Genomic DNA, 25,350 nt, shown 5'->3' on the forward strand with positions numbered 1-25,350 from the left:
TAGAAAAATTGTTCTCACCATCGAATGACAATTTTCTCTGCAGATAAGGAGCTGACAGGACAATATGTTACCCTTAGTACTACATTGCACTTTAAGGGACAATCTGATTTGGATGGTTGAACAAGATCTTAATAATTTGCCTTCAAATATCATGTCCTTGTTTGAGATTTTGTCATTTTTCTCAGAAGGGAAGCTCTCTAAATTGTTCCAAAATGTGTTGACTACTCTCAGAATCTTTCAGGTTACTGTTTCTGTGAGATTTAGCTTTGAAAAGCTAAATCTCACAGATACTTACATAAGGTCAATCATGTCACGATAACGACTGACTGTCAGTCACAGTTTACTAAGCAGGTTTCAAACGTAATCAATTACTTTGCATTCAGGAAGGCAAGGAGGGTCAGGCTATATATGGCAGTTATGTAATAAAATCAGTTGATGTACTTCTTGTTATAAGTTATTTAATGTATGCTATGGAGTGTTGGATCAGTCCTGAGACTGATTCTCAAATGACCCCCTCTTCATTCTTTTTATTTAAATCAGTCCGATCTTTTTTATCATTCAAAAAATTAATCACAATTGTAATGTAATAGTTATTCAAAGAATTATTTATCCACATATATAATGACTATAATTAAAATGATCATTTTATAAATTTTTTCATGAATCATAGTTTAGTCTACTGAGGCAAAGCAATAAACAAGTTTGAAATAATTATGTATTTGTGTTGCAAAAGTTAACGATGAGTTGTATTGTAAACAGAGGCTGCCCAAGGTCTAACCTATTCCATGAACGCTGTATAAGCGAGTGAGTCTATCTCTCTATATTTTTTATTTTCTATAGAAGAAGCGACTTGTACTCTTTAAACTATTAAAAACTCAAATCTATACTTTGAACACAACTTCTTCACACAATATAAATATATGTATATATACACTAAAAAGCATTAAACCTCGTTTTAGTTTTTTTTTACCAGTGAAGAGAGCAGAATTGTGTTTTTGTGAGTCTCGTAAAAATGAAATTTTTTGTGGACATAATCATTAAGGATGTCCTTTTTTCTCATGGGTTGGACTTAACACACTATTTGGAACAAGATGGTGTCAAGAGCAATAAAAGTTTACCTTACTGGTCCATTTTCTGGAGATATTTCATTGCGGATTTCTTGTTCAGTTACCTTATTGTGACAACAGCGGTTGTTGGAGTTTGGAGAGGAACTTGGGACTACAGCACATATTACTTGGATCAATTGGTATTTCAGGTAAGTCAGAAGGTGTTTATTTTTCATGATTTATCCAATCATTGGACTTGATTTACAAACCAAAGCTTCTCTTATGAAAGTCGTTATTTTGTTTGAAAAATTATAGTAATAGATGTATGCTATTGATTTCATGGCAATTTTTTGTATGTCCGAAATGAATGCTTACAACAAAATAGTAACTTCCTACAATGCCAATCTAAGGAAGAGATGTGGGCACATGCCCACTCTTCGATGATGGCCAATGCCGAAATATAGTTTCTAAAGTTATAAGGAAGAAGACATGTTTATAAAAGTGGAAAGAAAAAAAACATCCTTTAAAGAAGGAAATAAAATAATTACATTTTAAAAAAGAAACGAAAAAAAGTGCTAGAACATTTATCTTTAATCCAAGCTTGCTCACGGCTTTGTTTACCTGTTAGATTTAGATAAATAACCTGTGAAGGAAATCTTGTATAGTTTGGACATGTTAAACCCTAACAATTTGGAATAATGTTTAGGAGGAGAGAAATAGTAATGTTCATGACGTTTGATTAAATCAGCCATGAGGAGGGAGAAAAGGAAATATACAATAGCATTGACAAAAATTACTCCTTTCGATCCTCAATTATTCTTTGAGTCCAACCAAGGCTAAGAAGGTTAACTCTGCAACAAATCCTCAAGGTTGCTAATCTCCGTCTTTTATGAGCACGCACAAATGTTAAATCAGGCTTTAGATAAAATTGAATACAATAGGAAAGGAAGCTCACTACTCAGAAATTAAATTATAATGACAACTGCTCAGGAAAAGAAAATTTATTTTTCAGATTATAAAAAATTAAAAAAAAAAGAACCAGCTAAAAAATGGAAATGATTTACATCACTAAAAATAACAATAACATCATGATATCCATGTGACTTTAGATTGGTTTGGAAGATATTTAAATCAGTGGTCCTTGCCTATATTTGTGTCATGGACCTGTTTAAAATCATAAAATGTTTCCACTGACCGACCTTTAAGTTTTGCTAACTAAATACAATCTCCCCTTTGTTCCAGGATGTTCTAATTGATCATTTTCCTACATCATATAGTAAAAAAATTAGTTGACAAGTAACCATTTTGAACTTTGAGCTTGTGTTGTGTCAACTCAAGAAATTAGCAACTTGGTTAAACACGACTTGAGTCTGGACTAAAATTGTGAGTCATTTTTCAAATTTAAAAAACTCATTTTGTTTCAATACAAGTTTAAGTACTTAATATTTTGCTGAAAAATCCTAAAATCTTTAAGAATATTATTTTATACTGTTTCCAGCATTAAAATCTATTTAAAACATATTTTAAGCAATTTTATAAAATTTGGGGTGCAAAAAATCCCATTTCAATTACAAAGGGTTAGATTGAACTTCAATTATTGTTTTTAAATTGGAATATTTTACTTTTAATATATATACATATTTATCAAAAGTTCTATTGACCAAAATTCCTACACTATGGAAATGATTAAAGTTTGTAATACGAATGAAGTAAAATAATATACAGAGTGTCACCGACGAAAAAGGTTTCCCCCCAAAAAAAATTCGCAAATTCAATTGAAACTAAACGTAATACCTATTTAAAATACTTAAATAGTATTGTATCTGAAACCCTTGTCAAGCGTTGCTATTCATTTGCATATTATTACCGAAGGGTTCTATACATTAAGAAAAAAAGCATTGATAGTTGCCAATGTGATTTTCCGCTCCCTCCTTGCCCCAAGCAACACCGGGTAACCCTTTGCTACTACAGTATATTAATTATATATAAGTTAGCAAAATAACTTGTATAAACTAATTTTAATTGTTATTACATTGATATTGTGAAATTCCCCTTCTAATAGATACTTTTTTCACATAAATACATCAAGATTAATATAAATTGCATTTAAACATTACTGTGATGCGGATTGGAACTTTTTTTATTTTTTTATTAATCATAGCTTGCGTATCTGATATCCTCTTTCTACTCTGAATAGAACTCTCACTCAATTTGACTATAATATTCTCGCTCATAATATTGAAAAGCGTTGGGTGATTTAGATGAGGAGTAAGGGCAATTTTGTAATTTCGATCATACGCTAACTTCATAGTTACCAGGGGTCCATTAAAATCTGAACAATTACTAATTCAATAAATAATGAAGGTGGAGTAATTGAAATTGATTCATATTTTGATTTATTGAATCATAAACAATTAGTTACGAAACAAAACATACCTGAGCTCTCCAGCTTAATACTAGTTGAGAAAATTATATTTGAGTGTGATCTATGAATTTCTATTCGCGCACTCCAAACTGTTGGGTGTCTCCAGGACCACCTTCTACCCCGTCAGCATGTCCAAAAAGTGGTAGAAAAAGAAGGCTCAGTCAAAAAGGCCAACCGTCTGCAAGCTAAAATCGTTCGAGAGGAAGATCCTTCAAAAAGGCCAAACTGGATCCAGAGGAGTTAAAGAAAACCCCCCCAGGCCAATCCTCTCAAGTCTATGATGGTCCATGCAAGAGATCTTGGGATTTCACAACAGACTCTCGCCAGAGCTATCAAAAAAGTGGGTGGAAAAAGCCTTGTCAGGAGGGAGAGGCCACTTTTGACACCAATAACGAAAAAACTCATCTCCTACGTTGCAAGACTCTTTTGAGTCCTTTTTTGACACTTTTGCCCCCCCCCCTTACAGCCCTGATCCCAACCGCCTCGACTACACCTTTTGGGTGCATGTCGAGGAGAAGACTTGCAGTGTCCCTCATCCAAACGCCTAGGTCCTCAAAGCCACACTGTCAGCAACACTTGGACCTTATGACAAAGGACTACATCTGAAGTGTGTGCCAGGCCTTCCTCCGCCTGGTAAATGTTCATTGCGCTAAGGAAGGAAACAATAATGATTCAGAGAGCTCAGACTCCCATCTACTTATAGTATTAATTTTGTTGAAATTTTATTGTTAATTAATGAATTATATCTTATTGAATTTCAAAATTGACCCCTCTGTGCCTCTAAAACTATCTCTATAGCTCTCGTCCATTCTTTCAGTAAAAGTTATAACAAACAATACTCTTGGATTGAAAGAATTCATTAGATTGTCATTTCCTTCCTCACGATAAAATATAAAATCGGTTAACGAGGAGGCATAAACACATGTAAGAAATAGGACGATAACTCAGCTCTACTCATGATTTCAATTAACCTTCCCACTTCAATTTCCTCTTTGCCTGATTCCGCCTCAAACTTGATTATATTATCTGGAGGAGTATTTTTTAAGGCAAGATATCTTCTATAAGATGTACACCAGACCTTTTTCTGTAGAGAAAATGTAGTATATCCAGAAGAAAAGTATAGGACGCTGCTCTCTTCAGTATATGTAATTTTCAACAATTAGTAAGGCTTCCAACCACTAAATATGCTTTCAGAATTACACATGTTGTCGTCGCCAAGGAGTTTCCAAAAGGTATTCTGACAAATCTGCAACTCCAGATAATTTTTGCTTCTTTTCTATAAATGTTTCTTCTGTACGACCTCTTAATCCAATTTTCCCCATTCTTTTACAAATAACAAGCATAACAACCTTTGAAAAAGACTTCCTCCGGAATTTCCATCCTTTTATGTCCAAAATTCAGCGTCTTTATATTGAAGATATTCATATATTTTTTATTATTATTATTAAAGCATGCAACAGTACATATTTACCCACATTTATTATAGTTATTAAGGGCGTAGAACACAAAACTGACCATTAAAACCTTCAATTTCTACAGGTTTGGAATTTGAAGCTTTAAAAAAAAATCAAGTTTTTAAGGTATAGCTACGATGCAGTGCTATTTTTTGACATGAAAGAACTATATAGATAAAAATCAAAGTAAATAACAAATTGATATAAACATTCAGCATTTTAAAATTGAATTATTTATTGCTTTATCTTGATTACAATTAATAAAAAATGTATATAACCTCTAAAAAATGGAGTAAAATGAAGGACTTTACTTAGAAACGATTTTTTTTTCTTCAAGTGTTTTATATGTTAGCTGAAGTTATAGAATAGACCTTACATTTCATTTTTTTTAAATACCTTTAAATAAGGTTTGATTTTGATTGATTTTTGTTAATTTAGTTTTTAATTTTTATTAAGGAATTTTCAAAAAATAAGTTGGTTAAGTTGCATTGAATATAGATTACGATAATATTCCGGGGGAAAAAAATTGAACTCTTCATGAGTTTTTAATTAATAATATGTTCAACTGATTCAACAAATAGTATATTTTAAGACAAGAGATTTATGTGTTTAAATAGTTGCTGAAAAGGGGGGAGGGGTCCTCAATTATTATATTCATTTTAGTGATAGGACGATTCCAAAAAAAAAAAATGCCGATTCCGATGCAATTTTATTAAAAATTATCGATGGCGATTTCGATTCTTTAGCATTTTAAATAAAAATTTACGATTTGAGATTTAATTTTTTTTTCAAAAATCATCAACTATTTTGAAAAAAAAATTCAAAAACACATGGCTATTCTCAAAAAAATTAAATTTTTATTATAAAATTCTTTGAAATAAATTCAAATATGCATTCACAGAATTTTTTTTTTTTTTTTTTTTTTTTTTTTTTTTTTTTTTTTTTTTAAAAAAAAAAATTAATGAAATAAAATTTCAAATATTAAATTTTCTAGTAAAAAGCAAATATTCCTTAATTTGGGACTCAACACTACTAATAATTAAGTGTTTTGTAATTTGTCAAATTTATGCCGAATGTTATAAGTAATCAAATGATTAGGGAGTCTTACTAAGATATTAATTGTAACTAAAGATTCAAATATCACTGGTTTTTATTTCGGATCATTGAATATTGTCTTTCTTTCTTTATTTTTTTAAAAGATATTTGATGAAGTTACTTCAAGATCTTATTGCCAATTTGTCCATTTTATTTTATATATGTATCAATTTTATACCCATAAAAAATGTTGCTTCGGTTTAAAATGTGATATGAGACACTTGAACGCTCTATTAACACTTGAATCAATTTTATTTAATTAAATTGCAAATTTGCTAAGATACATTAAAAATTGATTAATGATGAGACTATTACGATTAAATAATTACGATTTAAGTAATTTAAAATACATTTTAATTCATAGATTTATGTTTGAAATATTTTTGAAAACCTCTATTAAGATATGATATTTATCTTTTCTTGAACTATAGCATAATTTGCAAATGTTGATACAAGATGTGTATGTAGATAAAATATATGTATTTATATATAAAAAGAGAGACAGATTGAACTTTACTCTATTTTTTCAATTACATTTGATTTTTCCTATAAATCAAATCTATATTTCTAGGAAATCTAGAAAAAATCGCCAAAAATGTTCTAATTTACTTCTGAGATTATAAAGTCTCCAACACCAGTTTACTGTATTAGTGATATTAATAAATATACTCGTATATGGAGAAAAAAAATAAGATCATGGAAGAGGGTGTTACTTTTTGTAGTAGCCACCTAAAGAGTTTTATTTTTCAAAGCTATTATCATAAGTATGTTATTCGTGAAGAGAGAACAAATAAGTATAAAGTAATCACTAGTACACAGATTTGAGGATTTTGCAGAGTTACTGGGGGGTCCATTGAAATCTGAACACCACTTACTAATTCAATAATTAATTAAGGTTCAGTGATTGAAATTAATTCGATATATTCAAGAATACACAATTAGTTGCAAACCAAAACAAAACTGAGCTCTCTAACATATGTACAAGTCAAGAAAATTGCACTTGAACGTGATCTACGAATTTCCATTCGCACACTCCAAGCAGTTGGGCGTCTCCAGGACCACCGTCTACCCTATCAGCAAGTCTAAAATGTTGGAGAGAAAGAAGGGCTCCGTCAAAAAAGGCCAAAATTGGATCCGAAGGAGTTAAAGAAAACAACTCAAGGCCATGAGTGTAGATGCAAGAGATCTAGGAATTTCTTACCAGACTGTCACCAGAGTTATCAAAAAGTGGGAGTTGAGAGTCCACTTTTGATACCAGTAACGAAGGAAACCCATCTCCTGCTTGGCAAAACTATTTCGCTTTCTTTTGAACTCTTTCCTGACACTTTTGGCTCCCTACAACCCTAATTCCCAACCCCTTCACTGTTTGAGTGTATTTCAACGGAAGACCTGCTGTGTTTGTCATCCCAACACCGAGGCCCTGAAAGCCGCTGTCAGCTACCACTGATACGCCATGACCAGAGGACTACATCTGAAGTGGGAGCCTGGCCTTCCACCATCGTCTGGAAGCCATCAATGCCACTATGAGGGTCTACATTAATGATTAAGATAGCTCAGACATACATATATTTAAAGTATTAATTGAAACTCTATTGTTAATTAATGAGTTATATCTTATTAAAATTCAAAGTGTTCAGATTTTTATAGACCACTCGAATACCCCCAATCTGTAGTCCCAGTTTCAGTATAACTCAATGCCGAATCCTGAGTACATATTCTCCGCTCTAGTTTTTCATCAATGAAAAGCAATCCATTATATTACAAATTTTCTATAACACTTTTTCCTAATTTCTTTAGAAAATATTGATTTTCATAAACATTAATGTGCATTTCTATAAATTTTTGTTGTTAACCCAAATAATACAGTTACAATATACAAAAGTGCTGTCTGTAGAGCATTCCAAGGAACTCATCTTTGCTCCCTTCGAATAAGAATCATCTCCCATATTGTAATTGGTGAGTGACATAAAGAATGAAAGATGACATCAACTAACAAATGATTTATTTGATGAGTTTCATGTCATGATATTTGAGGATCAGACTCGTCTCATTAAGTCAGCATTGTTTATGAAACTTTAACATTTTTTTAAATTAATTAACGAAAACTCGACTGAATTTGTAATCCAAATCATCTATTAATATGAATCTAATATTTATAACTAATCTACACATTTGATTAAAACAAGTAATAATTTTCTCAAAATGATGTATACGGTGTTTAGATCGTCTACAGAATGAAGATAGTGTCGTTTGAATCTCAATATAAAGATCACAAGTACGTTGATCATTTTATTAACATTTATTTTAATAAACATGATAATGGCACGATCGCTATGTTGACTGGAATATCAATGAGAGTTATCCAAAACATCAGGAAGGCCCTTTTAGACACTAATGACCGTCAAGGGGGGGGGAGTGATTGAGAGAAAGGAGAAGAACAAAGAGGAAGTCCCAGAGATCAGGTAGGCAGAGTTCTTAATACATTATTTTGTGAGGGTAACTTTTTTAAACTGCTTGGTTTTCTTGCCATAGCCTTAATCATCCCATGGTCCCGGGCTTCATTTTGAAGCATTTAAAGGGGCTTAATGCTTTTTGAATTGTTGGCTGTAGTTTTCAACCTACTTGGTGTGCCTGAAATAGTTTTTAACAAGGGCTCGGGGTTCCTTTTGAAGTATTCGGAGGGAGCCTAAATACTTTGTGAAGTGCCGGATGTGGTTTTTAAACTGGTTGGTAGCCCCAACCCAATAGCCCAGTATATTATTGTAAAATGGCGTGTTGGAATCGGACTCAAGGAGTCGATGACATTCAAAATGCTGGAGTCGGAGCCAGACATTTTATATTCTGACTCAGCAGCCCTGCTCGTAACTGAAGAACAACAGTACAAACAACCTTTCACTGCATGCAATAAATATTTACTTAGAAAACAAATAAGTAAATTTTTTTTTATGTTGTCAAAAGCTTATTAAAGCAATGTAATATTGAAATCAAACTTTATATACGTTTATATATTTTCTTATAGCTTTATTTGACACATATAAAATGTTTATTAGCAAAAACTTCCCTATCGCCTCCACTTCTAATAAGCAATGGCATATAAATAATTTTAAACCTGCAGTCACCAACTAATTCAATTCTATTTATAGGCCTTATCTTTAATAGTCCGTGAGTGAACAATCATTTACCTCAGGTATTTGAAAATGTTTCGTTAGGAATGAAAGAACCAAATAACTTAGAAACTAAATATAATTGAAAAAAGTCTAAATTCTTTGATTCAATGTGAAGTGTTTTTATCTAGTCATTCCGTAAGTTGTTCGAAGTAGATGAACTATTTTGATGTATATGAAATACGTTAATTTAATGTACATTCATGTACTGATTGCTGAAAATGTTTTTGTTTATACACAGGGATATCCTTCAAATGTTTTATTTTTTCCATTATATTCACTCTATATATGAGTATACTAGTCTAGATACAAACATGTGAATTTTGTATTATACAGTATACATTGCATTAAAATGAGGTTATTTTGACGCTAAGATATTTATATCTGTCTATGAAGTTCTATAAAAATGATTAATTATACATAAAACTGTATCATCGTTGAACTTTATTTAAAATGAATTCTACTATATTAACTGCTGTGATTGTGAAGAAGAGAGGAAGACAAATAATTGAGCGGATTATATTTTTGTCAAATTATCCTAATTTTGTCCATATACTTAATAAATAAAATAGAGTACATAAATATAGAGTAAAGCTCGGTTCACTGATGGGCGCAAAGAAGTTTGAGCTTCTCTTCCTTTGTTGCCTACGATTTTTCCTGTACCGATTTTTATATATATTTAACGCAACTTTTCAGCTGTTATTTAGTAAAATGAAGGAGGAAAAGAAAAATTGAAAAAATTAAAAATCCTTCTTAAGAAGAAGTGAAGGCGCGACTCTTACTTCTTCGGAAGGTTGCACTCCACTTCTAATTCTTAAAGATTTCTTGGTATTGTTCCGGTAATATGGGAAGAGTCATTCGAACTTATACCAATAAGAATCCAGGCATTATATGGTTACATTCAAGGTTAATAGAAATACAAGGGTATACTATAATTAAAGTTGATAATCCTGTAAAAAGAAAAACACGTACAAGGAGAAGGAAGGGGGGAAGAAAGACTTATGGTGTCACTGTTTAAATTACTGATGTGATTATCAGCTGCCTGCTTTATTATGGTTTTTGAGGGTATAACGAAAGTATTTATTAGCAAAATGGCTAATAAAGATATATTACGTATAATTGACTTCGACGTTTTTTATACGTTACAGTTGATTTGAAAAAGTCACACTCCATGAAGTTGTAATTCATTATGAACCATATTCGCAGAATAATAACTAATGAAATGAAAGTAGAGAATTTAAAAATATATTTGAAATCCCAAGTTTAAAAAAAGGCTTAAATTAAATATAATCTACATACTAAAAAATTAACTATCATACATTTATGTTAAATATACAAAATTAAACAATTAGAATCACATAACTAATAATAACAATAAATTATAAATAGAGAACATTGAAATAATAGATTGATCCAAATAATATTTTCTTGTTTTAACATCGGAATTCAGTTAAATATGTCATAGCTTTAGGTTGCAAAACACAAGCCAGAAGTGGAGTTTAATCCAAAAGATCATCACCCCTTTTTCCTCATGTGGAAGTTGCTATATACAATTGTGCACAGGATAGATACATCTCTACCGATGAGATCTAAATAATTGTTAATTATAAAGTAAATGTCAAAATTATAAAATTAAACAATAAATATACTAATAAAATAATAATGTTAGATTTAAATCCATATCTTCGTCCAATCTTAGTACGAACAGCTTTTAGAATCCTACTTTCATTTATTTCATGTTTATCTAAAAAAAAGTTAATCCATGCAGTTTAAACCTTAATTACTTATCTTAGATATAAAAATAAGAGCCTTTTATAACTGATAAGACAATTCAGGCAACCATTCTTGACTTAATGTAGTTTTCTATCATAACAATGTAAATATTTAGAGGCAAAGCTAATTATGTAGTAATGTCCGGCGATATTACTCCTTATTAAGAGCATCAAAAAAGATTTTTTCCCCGTTATTTATGCTTGCATAACAACATACAATTATCATGAAGGACACTATTGTTACTTATAATGATACACCCAATGCAACTACCCCCGTTGTTGTGACTATTTAAGCAGTTTTTTTTTTGCCATTTAATGAGTTGTGATATTTTTAGCTGAAATAGAATCATGTTTTATGATTAGATTTAAAAAAAAATTAATACTTACTGTTAGAGGGTACAAAATTCAGCGTTCCATTACAACAAAATTTATGATGTTCTTGGCATCAGCACTTTTAATGTCTATCACTTTGATGAGGTATGGACGACCCAAGAAATAGCCGTCCAAAGGACTAATCAATAAAACAGTTATTGATCGCTCCTGATTACCTTTTGTCTCATCGACAGCAACAAAAATATCCTTCCCTTCGACTTTTTCTTTGATTTTGGAGATGACATCCAACATTCTCAATTAATTTAATGATGGTTCCTCGGGAAGGGACGGATTTACTCGTGTGTTTCTCCATAAGTTTTTTTAACGTAGGATGATCAGTAATGGATAAGGGTATATTACAAGTAATAAGCACTTCTGTGAGATAAGAGTTAAAGTCTGACTTGATGTATTCATCATTAACTTCATTTTTTAGATGAATATCCATACTCTTGATATGAGATGAGGATAATGAGTGGCTTCTAATTCTAGACGGGGGGACTAAACGCACATTTATATCGACAAATCCGACAAGTCATCTGTTTCTCGTCCGGTAAGTATTTCCAAATTCCTGGGCCTCCATTTCCAGAAATCCAGACAGAAGGCGACGTTATTTATAATGCGTGAACGACTGATGTTTAACTTCCACCACACTTTTAATATTGACGTCATAGTAGATGAGTAGTTGCGTGTATTCTCAAATCTATTTTTCTTGAACCAGACTATGAATGGTTGCGTGTTTTGTCAAAATCTGTCTATTTTGCCCAGCAGTCGCGGTACGATATATCAAATTAAAATTTTTAGCAAGTCCGATTACATAATTGGTCTAACTTCGTATTTCTTTTAACCTTGGTTACATTAAAATAAGTAATAACCACATGAAATCACGAATTCAAATAATATAAACATTCAGTCATTCTATTTCACTTGAAAGAATGGAGAATCATTACATTTTTCTCTCAACAAGGATGTTACCTAAGAGGTATCTTCCCTTATTTAGGGAAGTTTGGGATTCATCCATAACATGTGTACGTTCATAATATCCTGGATGTGTGTTTGCTTTAGAATTCCTAATCTATTTATGTGTCTCGTATTTTTAGATTGTTTTAGCCTGTGGAAAATGAATAAAAGTGACATAAGATCCTTGTATGACAGTCCAATGATTGAAAACAGCTCGAAACTGAGGTGAAAGGGATAAACAGAGCTCAATGAAAAGTTCAGATCCAATTCTGTTTTCATTGAGGAGTTATGAAGATTCTTCAGTAAACGTCACTTATTCTACAATATATAGAATAAAGGTAACCTACATATTAAAACATTCCCTCAATACAATTTATAAAAACCTTCTAAAAAAATTGTAAATTACAATAATAATCTCTTGAGCAGTAGAATTGAATCTAAATCATTTATGTTTTTGGTAGTATATTTTCAATCATCTATAAACGAGTGATGCCTCACTTGTCGTACTCAATATTACATTAAAAAGATATAAATTTATATAGTTATAATTAAATATTAATATTCATAACTGAATTGCATGCCAATAACCTTCACTGTTGATATCTTCATTATATTCATTATTAATGAGAGATACGTGAAATTTGAGGAAGTACTACAAGTAAAATAAGATAGGTTAAGTATGGTTCAGTTAATCGTTAATTACCTTCTATGCACTATTTGCCTTCTTCAAAAGCTAAGGAAATTGAAGTACATACTAGTACTTAAATGAGGTTTTCTTGTTTATCCGGATTAAATGACTTAATATTATGGTAATGTGAAAGTTATTATTAGGGGTGTACGGTAACTTAGTATGAAAATTATTTGTATAAGGACCCGAAAACACCCCCTAACATTTGGGGTATAAAATGAAAATTACAAAATTATATGCCCCGTTTCCTCATTATTTTATACAAAATGTCCTTATACGAAGTTACTTATTACCATTATTAGGTCGATTTTTGGTGGACAATTCTACTTGATCTCTTTGCCTGATACTCTACCAAAAATCGACCCAAAACGTAAGAATAAGCAACACGTACAATTGGGAAGGTTCCATAGAGCAATAAAGCATATTTTTACTTTCTCTGTTGCTATTACAGTTTGTAAATATAAAATATAAGAAAATGAATGTTATCAATTTTAGTAATATTTTGAAATACTTTATATATAATATATTTAGTTGTTATAAAAGAAAGTAATTTAAACAAAATATATTAGAAAATCTATTTGATTTATTTAGGGGAAAGAGTTTATGAATCCCAAGTCCCTAGCTTAGAGAAGGTTATACTTTTGAATAATGAAGATGCGAACGGTGTTGGAACACCTATCCTCTCAAAACTTTATTTCTAGTTATAACTATTTAAATAGTAATTTAGACTTAAAAACCACAAGGCCCCCTATAAAAGAAACAGAGGCTCCAATATCTCTTCTCTCTGTGCCTTAATATGAAATGTTTTTTTTACACTACTGAAAATAATCTCACTCTCTCAAATGATTAACTATTAAACGCAATGAGTAACTCATACTGAAGAATGAAAATACCTATAAATGGTTAAACACTTTGAATATTCAATAACAAATTAAGAAATTAGGCAAAACCGGTTTCTGATACATATTATTTATATAACTCAATTTTTGTTATAACGAAATCCTACAATATTCTTATGAAAATCCAAGTAATAGGGAAATATGTCATTTCCACAATATTAGAATAATGTTGTCATATAGTTAATCTGAATTTTGTCAAAAATGACCAAAAATTATTTATACCTTCAATCATTTTTCTTGAGGCTAAATAGAACTGAAGGTGAATCTTGGGGGATCTTGTAACTGAAGGTATTCTATTTAAAGTTAATATACAAGCTTACATTCATGTCATTGCATAAGATATTAGTGTTCAATTTTTTTTTTTTAAATGTAGAACATTTCTATAAATGATAGGAAGGAAATGTTTTGAAAGATGTTGACGTTGCGTATGTAATGTATAATAATTAATATCAAATAGCAATTAGGAGTGGGAAAGTATCCTGAATGGTCTTCAGCACTCTTCAGTGAAAGTGATATTGGATCTTGACTTTTCATTGAACTCTGTTTATCACTTTCCTTGGAGCTTCGAGCTGTTCTCAATCATTGGACTGTCATGCAAGGACCTTATGTCGCTTTTATTCATTTCCCACATGCTAAAATAATCTAAAAATAGGAGAGACAAAAACAGATGAGTAATTCTAAAGATAATAAAAAATCACAATTAATTTTTTACTTTAATTTACGGTAATTTTTGATAACGTAATTATACTTTCTTCGCGAGTCGATGCTAGGATTCAATAATGAAGAGAACGTTTGAGCCGCTAATTTTCAATAAATCACCAATTTGGAAATCTTTACTCAACTTTTTTATATCATTTTCTGTTCGTAGTCGATATTAATGATGGAATCCCTTCACTTCAACTTCTCCTTAAGTAGTTGGATTACTATTGAGAGGAATATCGAATATGAGTTAAGATCTATGCCTCAAATTGTTTTTCGGAGGATGAGGAGGACAGTGATTCCTTAATTTTATGCATATAATAAGGGTTCATTGAAGCATCCGAAAGGATGTTTTTCTATTCATAATTCCTCAATGTCCTCAATTTTGGATCATTCATTATATTAGATTTTTATTTCTGACGGAAGGTGTGGGTTTTTTTTCACATCTGTAAGATATGAATTACTCATACTTGTCAACATTAAGGACGGAATTATCCCTTTGATGTGATGCGTTCTTTACTATAAACTCAATTAAATTAATATTACTTATGAGTCATCGATCTTTGCTTAATCAAAGAAGAAAATACAAAGTGTTCAAAGTGATTCAATGAACCTGTCCAATAAGATAAATTGTTCGGAATTTTGGTTTTGTCTCCATAACTTTTATCTGAATGTGTTGTACAAAAGTTTTAATTTTTAAACATTTAATACAGTTTTTTAAATAAAAAAAAACATTAAGATCGAGATAACAGTGATTCAACTATTTATTAATATTTTTGCTTATAAATTTTTTACATGAATGTTTTAAATGGTTGTTTATGGAAAACTTACACCATCTATATTTTCGTGCTTTTTTATTCACATATCATTTATGTAAGGAATGGCCAATACAATTTAAGCACCTTTCTTTAACTCTTGATGAAGATGAGATAGGACGAGGACTTGAGGAAGGACGCTGATTTAATATAGGAAGGCTTGAGGTATAAACCGAGTTGAAAATAAGAAATGGGCTTGAGGTAAGAACGGTTTTAAGGTTGAAAGAGGGTTCGAGGTAAAAAATGGATTTATGCAGTCAGAAACCCCCTTCCATAGTAGAATACAATGAATTTTGACTTATTCAGCCTATACTTTTATATTAAAAGAAGCCATATTTCTAATTGGAAGTAAATCGTTCTATATTAATCATTTGATGAAATATAATACTTTTGGGCATGATTCAATATGATTGGTTCCAGATTATTTATATTCAACTTTGGATGTCCAGTAGAAAGGTAATAGTATTAAAAAAAGTTGCCATTTTATTATTGTTAAAACTTCGTATCAGGATCACCATCAAAGACATTTTTAATTGTATTTAATGATGGCATTATTTCATCTAAGAAATCATACAATACATTTATGAACTTATTTTGGTTAGATATGATCAATCTTCAGATCATATCAAAATCTTCAAATCCTAAGACATATGCCCTCTGTCGATGAAATCATTTGGTTAGTTTAAGAAGAGCAGTTACTTTTACTATTATTTTTGAATTAATTAAAAGGCGAGAAGCTGGGAAATGTCTAGGATATCTCAAGGATTTATATTTTCAAATCAAGATAAAGTTCTTCCATTTTAGCTATTTCATTGATTGTATCAACGTTTGTGGATACTGCTGATCGTAGGAAAAATTATATTAAATAGGTCTCTAATACTACTACTTGATTAATTAAGAGATAATCGAATCCCTCATATGACAATACAAGTAAAACTTATTGGGTTACGCCTATATATATTTTGAGTAAAATATAAAGATGAAGGTACATAATCATGGCACAAGGGTAAACCCCAATACTAAATTATGTTCAAATTCATATAAATTCATTCATGATTTGTAGTTAAAAGCAGGACTAAAATATTGGTGATACAATAGTCAAAATGTTTTTGTCTGCTATAGTGTTGACTCATGGTGGTCGTCAGGAACGCGATATATATATATATATTTGAGCCTATGTCTACAGGGTGCCCCCGATAAATTGGAACTATCTTAAAATTCAACCTGCTTGATAAAAATGGAATTTGGAGTGTATTTGTTAATATGAAAAAGTTAGACATGATATTAAACAATAAATTTATTCAACATGTCCTCCCTCAGCAGCCACCATCTTCTCCATCCTCCCTCTAAAGGATTTGCATGCCCTGATGACTTCCGCGGAATCGACAGCATTCCATTCCCTCGTAATGGAGCCCTTCAGGGCTGCGATGCTCTTGTGACTGACCTTGCACACCTCCCTCTCCAACTTCCCCTACCAGTAGTAATCACACGGATTGAGGTCGGGTGAGTTGGAGGGCCAGGTGTTGCGATTCCAGAAAGTGATGTCGTGGGAGTTGAAGAGGTTAGTGGTCCTCATGGCGATATGTGCGGGCGCTGAGTCTTGTTTGAATATGAACTCCCTCCCAGCGGCCGTATCCTTAATCCAGGGGATGACAAACTCCTCCATAACTTCGCAGTACCTTATCGCGTTAACCCTTTCCTTGGGATTGAAGAAGAAAGGAGGCATCACTCACCGGTGCTGCAGATGACACCCAGGGTCATCACGGAGGCCGGGAACTTTGTAGTGAAGACCGCAGGGACCTTTTCTCTCTCCTTAGCAAGCCACCTGTCATTCTGGACGTTGTAGCTTCTGTCGACAGTCCAGTTCTTCTCGTCGGAGAAGAAGATGATTCTTCTTTATGGCTCTTCAGGTCATTGAGGAGACGCTTACTGTTGGTGAGCCTGGTGGCCTTCATGGATGCCGTGAGGATGTGTTGTTTGGCCATTCGGTATGACCTGTACCCGAGGTCCTCATTCACAGCCTTGGAGACCAGCTGCTTCCTCATTCCACGGTTCTTGGACAACCTGGACAAGGAAGTCCCTGGTGAAGCCTTGATGGACTTCCGGAGGCCTTCAAGGAAGCGGGGAGTGCGGATTCTGTCACTTTTCATGTTGTAAGCCTTGCAGCAGACCTTCCCCTCAACCTCCCAGGCATTGAAGACCCGGTACACCGTGGTCTTGGGGCAGTTAAGAAGCTTGTAGATAACAGAGGGCTTGTGTCGCGTGCGAGCCAATTCGAAGATGGTGTCTCTCCTTGCTTGTTCCATGATGACTATTGTTTGTTGTCAAAACAATTGTGGTGGAAGTTATAGTGTATTGTATATTAGTATGATTTAACCCTGAATATCCACATTATGGATCTGGATGAAGTTTAAAGTAGTTCCAATTTATCGTGGACACCCTGTAAGCCAAAAAATAATTTAGTTATAACAATTAACTATTTCAAAACGTTGTCGTTTAAAATATAAATTAAAAACAAGTGAGGTTTCATATCCCCTATGGGCCTGGCGGTGGTGTGGACCCTTTACTATAAATTGTATCTCGATTCATCCAACATATAAAAACTTGAAGAAAAAAAAATACAAAAATACAGTAAAATTGGATTAAATGAGTATTTATAAGAAAATTTTTTATTTTTGGGAAGGGGAGGGGGCTTGGCCGGAAATTAAAATTATTTTTCTGAAGTACTAAAAATATACTTTTCCATCCAATAAGTAGGGCTAAAATTGAATTTGATTTTACCAGGCACCTGTTTGAAGAACTGTTTGAATCCTCATTATCACTTTCCTGATGCGCTTCATCTTTCTAAATTATTTAATTGTATGAATAGTTTGGTAACTACAAATTATCTCAAATTTTTATATTAAAATAATATTCAAACAAGTATTCGAATAAACATATATCATCTAATTTAAAATTAGTCAATACCCATATATTATAAGATAAATAATTGCAATCCTACCCTTACCTCAATAAAAACAATTATATGCTAAATAAATAAATTTCATGTATGTACTAAATATTAACACTCTATTATTAAAAATTAAGAAAAATTGATAATTATGACTCAAGGGTGTCTAATTCAGAAATGCTTGGAAATTTACAACAAAACATCAATATTTCCCTACATTGCAGAAAAGATTAGAGGGCACTGATTAACTTAGTACATATATTTTTATAGAATGTTTGCAAATAAATTGTTGATAGATGTTATCGTTGCCTTTATTTAGGTGGTAGAACATAATTATTCCCAAAAGAAATAATTTTGTCTTTCCTCCAATCCAATCTTAATTCAAAACGATAAAAACTCTTCACTTTCTTCATTAATCGTTCTTTAGTCACAAAGAAAACCTATTCCAAGCTTTGCACTTCTTTTACATTAGAATCTAATTGAAGATGATGAGAGTCACTCGAACCCCATCTCGGAACTTTTTCCTAAGAAATAGGAAAACTGAGACTAGGAGACGAATAGAGAGATTATTCTTGCAGAAACGAACTTTCCTCATGAATACATGAGAAAGATTCCCAAATATGATGTCTTTTGGTCGAATAATATGTCAAATTAATACACATGGCTATAATCTGATAAAATCAAAGGGGTTTTTTAGCCACGTAGAAATATTAAATAGGATTGTTAATATCAATCTACGTGTTTCCAGAAAATGCGGGAACTCTCCTTGTACATAGTACATACTGGATGGATGTAACGAAGAGCAACAAAAATCTTCCTTTAAGTACCGGCAAATAATCATAATTAAATTTCCATCGTTCGGAGCATAGAGAAGCATCGGAGTAATCTGTAATATATTTGTTTTTCTATGACGTAACGGTGGTAATAGCCATATAAAGATATGGTTCGAACTTGTAAGTAAATCACACTGATTCAAACATTAAACTGATGAAACTTTTCCAATGTTATCCGTATCTTCTCTTTTATCTAATTTCTTTACGTTTTTCTTCTTTTTTTTTCTCGAAGGGGAAGAAATTGTGAGGAAATATTTGAATTTACAAGAAAAAATCATAAGATTATACTTGAATTTGTTGAAAAGCAGAGCTTTTGTCAAAAGGTCCTAAAAAAATAGATAGGAGCTATTGCGGGAAAAATGGACTTAGAAAAATTCAAAAACTCACTTAATTTTGAGTATGCACTTCAGTGAACGCATCTTAATAATGGTGTCTAATCGTATAATATGGGATAATGCAGTTATAAAGAACATTGCACGAGATAATATTGTTCCTCGTCAACTATTGCTAGATCTGATCAACTTGTTTGTTTTATTTTAATGATAACTTCGTTTTAATAAATATTAACAAATATCTGAGCCTATGATGCTTTTTCTTTCTTTCAATTATATGAACAAGGCCCAAGTATGACGTGTCAACTAGCAGTATAATTTTTTTTTATTAGCTTTCTTGCATCCTATTATATACAAAAGTTAATAACGGGCCCAATTAATTAATGGAAGGCTTTAAAGCCCTAGTATATGAAATTATAGCTAATATTCTGGAGTATCTCATACCATCCCTCAAATTTGAACATAAATCCCATAATATAAAAAAATATATATCTATTAACTATTTGCCCAGTAATATTTATTAATACAAAATAAAAGGGAAATTTCTCAATAACTTAATTTTTAATCAAGAGTCATTTCTAGTTGACTCACCACGAATGTAATGAATATTATTTTAAAACAAATATAACATTATCTATTGAATATTTCTTTAAAATTCCCCTTTTGTCGGGTGAATTCAGTAGATCAGATGTCTTGCTAAATCCTTATCTTCTCTCGTAAAGAAAATATTTCTTTTTTTTGTCTTTCAACCTTTTCTCAAAAATAAAAACAGATCCAAAATTATTTAGTACAGCGGTTCTGAAATGGGGGACGCGTACCCCTTAGGGTACTTCAGATTTTGAAAGAATATTTTACCAGTGGTACATAACTCAGGGGCAGAGCCGGAGAGGCTGTAGCCTCTCCGAATTGAGGAATTTTGGTTTTTAACTCCAAAATTAGATGTTCCATTATTTTTTTTTTGGAAAAAATTTAATTTAATTTATTCTACATAGCTGTGGATTTTTAAATTTTTCTCCAAAAATTTTTATAATTTAAATTGTTTTGTTAACAGTTCTGGATTTTGAATTTTTTCCCCAAATAAACTTCATTTTTTGAGAATATAAATTAATGTTGGAAGTTTTTTATGAATAGATATGGATGTTTGAAATTTTTTGAGAATAGATATTGATTTTTGAATTTTTTTCCCAAAATAATTATTTTTTTGTGAATAGCTGTGGATTTTCGATTTTTATCGAAAAAATTTAATATTTTGAATTCCAGAAACCAAGACCCCCTCCAAAATAAAAAACAGAATTCTGCGGGTGCTCCTGTCACTGAAGCTAAAAATACTTTTTGCTGGTAAGGGGGTACTTAGTTTAAATAAATATTTTACAAGTGGTACATCACTAAAAAAAAAAAAGGTTGAGAATCCCTGATATAGTAGACTCTAAGAGTTCGAATATTCACTTTTTTAATAATGCACAGATTATGTATATGTACTAGGCAGTAGTACCCAGCATTGCCCCAAGTAATTAGGTGTCGTCTAAGAGACCAGTTTTGATTTAATAATAAAAAAGATAACTCCACAAGAAATCCTGAGCGTTCCAATGTGTTTTTTGGCTGGCCCATTTATTTGTAATTGGTAGAATATAGAAGAAATTTAATCTTCTTAGCAGTTGTTATTATTATTTAATTCCTTTGTAGTAAACATCCTTTACTAAATAAATTCAATTATATTCATAATCTAATTGAACATTCATGTTTGATCATAAAAGACGGAGCATAACCCTGAATATTTCTGGCGGAGATTTAATTGTAAGTCTTTATTGGACTCAGAGTAGAATTGGGGATCGACATCTGAGTAATTCTAGGAAATGTAATTGTTTATCTCCTTTTTTCTTTCCTTTCTTATTACAGCTGATTGTAGCTGATCTAATAAAAACGTTATAAGCACTATTCGTTATCTCCTCCAAAACAATCTTCAAATTGTTATGGATACCATGTTGATTTTTGGTTTCTTTTTTTTAACATGTCCATTCCACACAGGATTGTCACCTTTGTCCATATTTCTACCCTTTCCTTGTTTCACACCCTCGATTATAGAATACAAGAAGAGGAGTTAGAAGAATCCCTTGTTGCTTCATCTTCTGGTGGTCTAATTGGCAGGAGCCCGGCCATCTTTAAAATGCATGCTCTCCGAGTAAACTATGACTAGAGTTGTTTGGAATATTAAATATATTTAATATTTTTTCTCCAAAAATTTAATATTTGAAATTTCATTAATTAATTTTTTTTTTTTTCTAAAAAGTATATTTTTTGGAGAATAACTGTAGATTTTGGAGAATTTATTCCCAAAAATTTAATTTTTTGTGAACAGTTGTATATTTTTTAAATTCTTTTTACGACAAATTTAATTTTTTATTTTTAATAGTTGTGTACTTAATTTTTTGCAAAATAATTCCAAAAACCAAGTACCCCTCCCTAAAATATAACCTGTGGACGCCCTTGATATTTTTTAACTGTTATTTAAGTTATTAAAGATCGAGAATTTTAATTAGAATCGCATTATCATCGGGATTTTTTTTATCGTCCATTTATGTTATGTTACAAACAATTTATTTGTAAAATCGGTCTAGACCCAATTTTCCTTTGGACCGATCTATACTAAATTTTTATATCAGTCCGGTCCAGACCGAGCTTTTTGTTGGACCAAATTTGTTCGGTCCAATAAAAAATATAACGGTTTCAAACCGAAACCCAACACTAGATAATATACACTCCTTAAATAAATAAGGTTTTGTGCATAAACTTATGATATTTCAATAATATGTAGTTTGTTTAGTTTTAATATATATCTTAAATCTATTTGAATAGGGTGAAAAATATAAGAGCCTCATCTTTGTATTCGTAATTGGTTTCGTCGGAATTCAATTTGTACAGGTAAAGTACGATATTTCTTTTAAAAAAAATAGGTCAATAAATTATGGAATTATTTCTTCATAAACTTTGAAATTAATAATTATATATTTTGTTAAATTGAATAAACGCTGTTATAAAAATCTAATTTGTTGATTTCAATGTAATGTACTATTACCGTCGTACCAAATGAACATTTCTTAATAATACCAAAATGAAAAAACTATTTTTTATGTTTTAATAGGTTTTAAAATGTGTCCATTTCAGGAGCTCAAACTTTAATTTTCCTTCCATCGTAATATGTAGTCAAAATAGTTTGTCCTAATCAAACCGGTGTTTTTTTTTCTTCATGTCAGCAAACATTTCATTGACAAACTCATATACCGATCATACTCGATAAAGATCAATGATTGTATTTTTTATGAGGTTTTATTCAAGGTTGAATAACCCTTGATTTTATTTTGTTTAAGAGCTAAATGAACTCTCAAAAATTTATTAGAGTTATATGGAACCTAATAGATTTACAAAAAAGTAAAATTTGTTGATTAGTGATTTTAATTAGACAAAAACTACAATAATAGTCTTCTATGAGGAAAAAATAGTTATATATGTTATTCAAATTTAGTGTAGTTAATTAATTATCGTAATATTTATGATAGACTAAATTAAATTAGTCATTTTTACTTAGAGTAACTTCGTTACTTAGCATTTTTAATTACTAATATTACTAGAAACAATATTATAGTAGTCTATTCCGATTTTGAGACTTACCAGACACCAAGATATAGATATTTTATTGCCACTTACTGTGTTGATAAGATGATACACTCTTTTAAAATAGGATTATAGAATGCGAGTAATAAGGGTAGTGACGATAGTCAGTATAATCTTTAAAACCTATAAAGATAAAATTAAAAATATGCATGTTACAATTTGAATGTTTATATATTAGTTAGCCACTCATTTTTTTTTTTTTTTTTTTTTTTTTTTTTTTTTTTTTTTTTTTAGAATTGAAAGTGTTAGTACATGTTTTGTTTTTTTCAATTTTAGACAAGTCATTTCATTTTCAAAAAATATACACTCAAACAGAAGTCAAAACTAAACTATCGATTCAATTCCAAACTATTTAGTCTATTTTGGGGTGTTATGGATATATATTTTTGGAGAGGAGTTTGGGAGACTATCGACTATGTATTTTTACCCTATACGATCAAGCCAATGTAATTATCAGTATAATTAACTAAAATTAAAAGAATATAAATATATATTTTTATCTTTATCAGTTTAGGATCTTTTACATTGCTCATTGGAGTCTTTGCTCTAACAATGACCAAGAGTTTTCGTTCATCCCTCTCTCTTCCAACAGGGATTACTTTAGATGATGAGTCCAATCGTGTATATGCTTACACCTATTACGAAACCAATGTGAGTTTTATTAGTCTTAAATTTAGTTGTGAATACATTCCTTGCTATAATTTCAATAGGCAGAGTCAAGTGTATTCTTAATTATAAAGGATTCTCTTGTGAGTACTATTTTAGAAGGATTTGTTGTGGCATCATGGCATGGTATTTGGGTCTTGACAGATGTTTTTAGCTACGATTACTTGGGATTATCCAATATAACAGTGGCATTGTCCTCCTACGTAATGTTTATGTCTATAATATATAAGTATTGTTGTTATTTTATTTCTTATAGAGCATGGGGCTAGGAATTGGAATAGTTTGCTTGTATGCTCAATTTCCATTCTACCATACAATTTGGGCCAACGATCAAAAATCGGCATTCAGCAAATATTTTACCAATTTCTTATTTACGCTCATCTCACTAGTCAGCACGGTCTGGACCTTCCGTGGAGTATGGTATTCCTATGATGCCTTCTTTCTAACAAGTATTGATTTAAACTTGTAGTTACAAACACAAAATCAAAATGTTAAATGACATTATTTCAATAGTTGATCGTAATTCAAGTCTCGTTTTGGCACAGCTCATCGGATTGCTTACATTGTTCAGTATCAATTGCGGGAGTTGTCTTCACGCAGGGATCATTAGGGATCTCGATGAAAAGGATGGACTTATAATCCCGTATCATTACTTTTCGTACTACTTCTTTAGAGTAATTATTATACAGTATATATTCTTAAAAGGATTTTGAAACTTACAGATTCAATGCTTTATTTTAGGAACTGACGGAAAAGGATGCAGAGAATGAACATTTGAATGATTCAAAATTTGTAAGTTGAAAGATAAAAGAAGGAATCATCCCAAAGATTAAAGAGAGGTATTGCTCAGCCCAAAGTGGAAAAAGCAAGAATACACATAATAATATGTACAATCAGTAATTAAATTTCTCTTGAATATTGGAATATTATAGATCTGAGTACCTATGTGAATACAAGAGTATTCATATCAATAATTCATTCATTTTTTTAAACATAAAAATAACTTAATCATTAATGAAGTACCATACAAATTGTAAATATACCTATTCCAATAGTTATATTATGTAATACATATAAGTAAATCCCTATAAATCAATTTAAGACATGACTTTGAAACGTGAAATGGATTACATATATTTTGATAAATATGAATCACTATTGATATTAGTTCATTTAATTGAGAGGACTTTTGAACTAGGAAAAATAAAATATAAAAGTTTTACTAATGAATAAGATAATTTCTTACTTTACATTATGGTGATGACATAAAATGATGTACATATTCAAAAATGACATAGTTTATAGATGTATCAATGATTATTCTTTAACGAATTTTGATATTAAACAAAAAAATAAACCAAAAACTTATTGCTTATTTCATTTAATTGAGTACCTGCGTGTTTTTATATTTAGGGTTTTTTTTTTTCAAAATAACTGCATTAATAAATACAGTTATTTTTTGTCGGTATAATAGGTAATATCAATAACATTGTTTATAAATAAGACTGGGAGAT

At 31.0% G+C, this 25,350-nt stretch overlaps 1 protein-coding gene across 3 annotated transcripts; it reads left to right on the top strand.

Annotated features, from left to right (window-relative positions):
• Positions 1 to 678: 678 nt before the first annotated feature.
• Positions 679 to 25,200, top strand: fusl (transmembrane protein fuseless). 3 transcript variants are annotated; one of them, XM_040725041.2, is made up of 9 exons: positions 679 to 804; positions 960 to 1,255; positions 22,355 to 22,420; positions 23,447 to 23,616; positions 23,680 to 23,821; positions 23,881 to 24,039; positions 24,093 to 24,285; positions 24,350 to 24,510; positions 24,578 to 25,200. In XM_040725041.2, the coding sequence occupies exons 2-9, from the start codon at positions 1,013 to 1,015 to the stop codon at positions 24,635 to 24,637; spliced, it is 1,194 nt and encodes a 397-aa protein (XP_040580975.1). In that variant the 5' UTR covers positions 679 to 804; positions 960 to 1,012; the 3' UTR covers positions 24,638 to 25,200. The 3 variants fall into 3 exon arrangements, with proteins under 3 accessions (XP_040580975.1, XP_040580976.1, XP_071749476.1); XM_040725042.1 differs by lacking the exon at positions 679 to 804 and adding an exon at positions 12,426 to 12,623 and having other exon boundaries at positions 1,121 to 1,255; XM_071893375.1 differs by lacking the exons at positions 679 to 804; positions 960 to 1,255 and adding an exon at positions 21,451 to 21,680.
• Positions 25,201 to 25,350: the final 150 nt, after the last annotated feature.

This window comes from Lepeophtheirus salmonis, chromosome 14 (assembly GCF_016086655.4).
Source record: "Lepeophtheirus salmonis chromosome 14, UVic_Lsal_1.4, whole genome shotgun sequence".
NCBI lineage: Eukaryota > Metazoa > Arthropoda > Copepoda > Siphonostomatoida > Caligidae > Lepeophtheirus > Lepeophtheirus salmonis.

Coding starts and splice junctions, on each gene's coding strand:
- fusl (XM_040725041.2), top strand. CDS start 1,013: ATGAAATTTTTTGTGGACATAATCATTAAGGATGTCCTTTTTTCTCAT. Junction 23,822..23,880: donor ACACCTATTACGAAACCAAT/GTGAGTTTTATT, acceptor TAATTTCAATAG/GCAGAGTCAAGTGTATTCTT. Junction 24,286..24,349: donor TGATGCCTTCTTTCTAACAA/GTATTGATTTAA, acceptor TTATTTCAATAG/TTGATCGTAATTCAAGTCTC.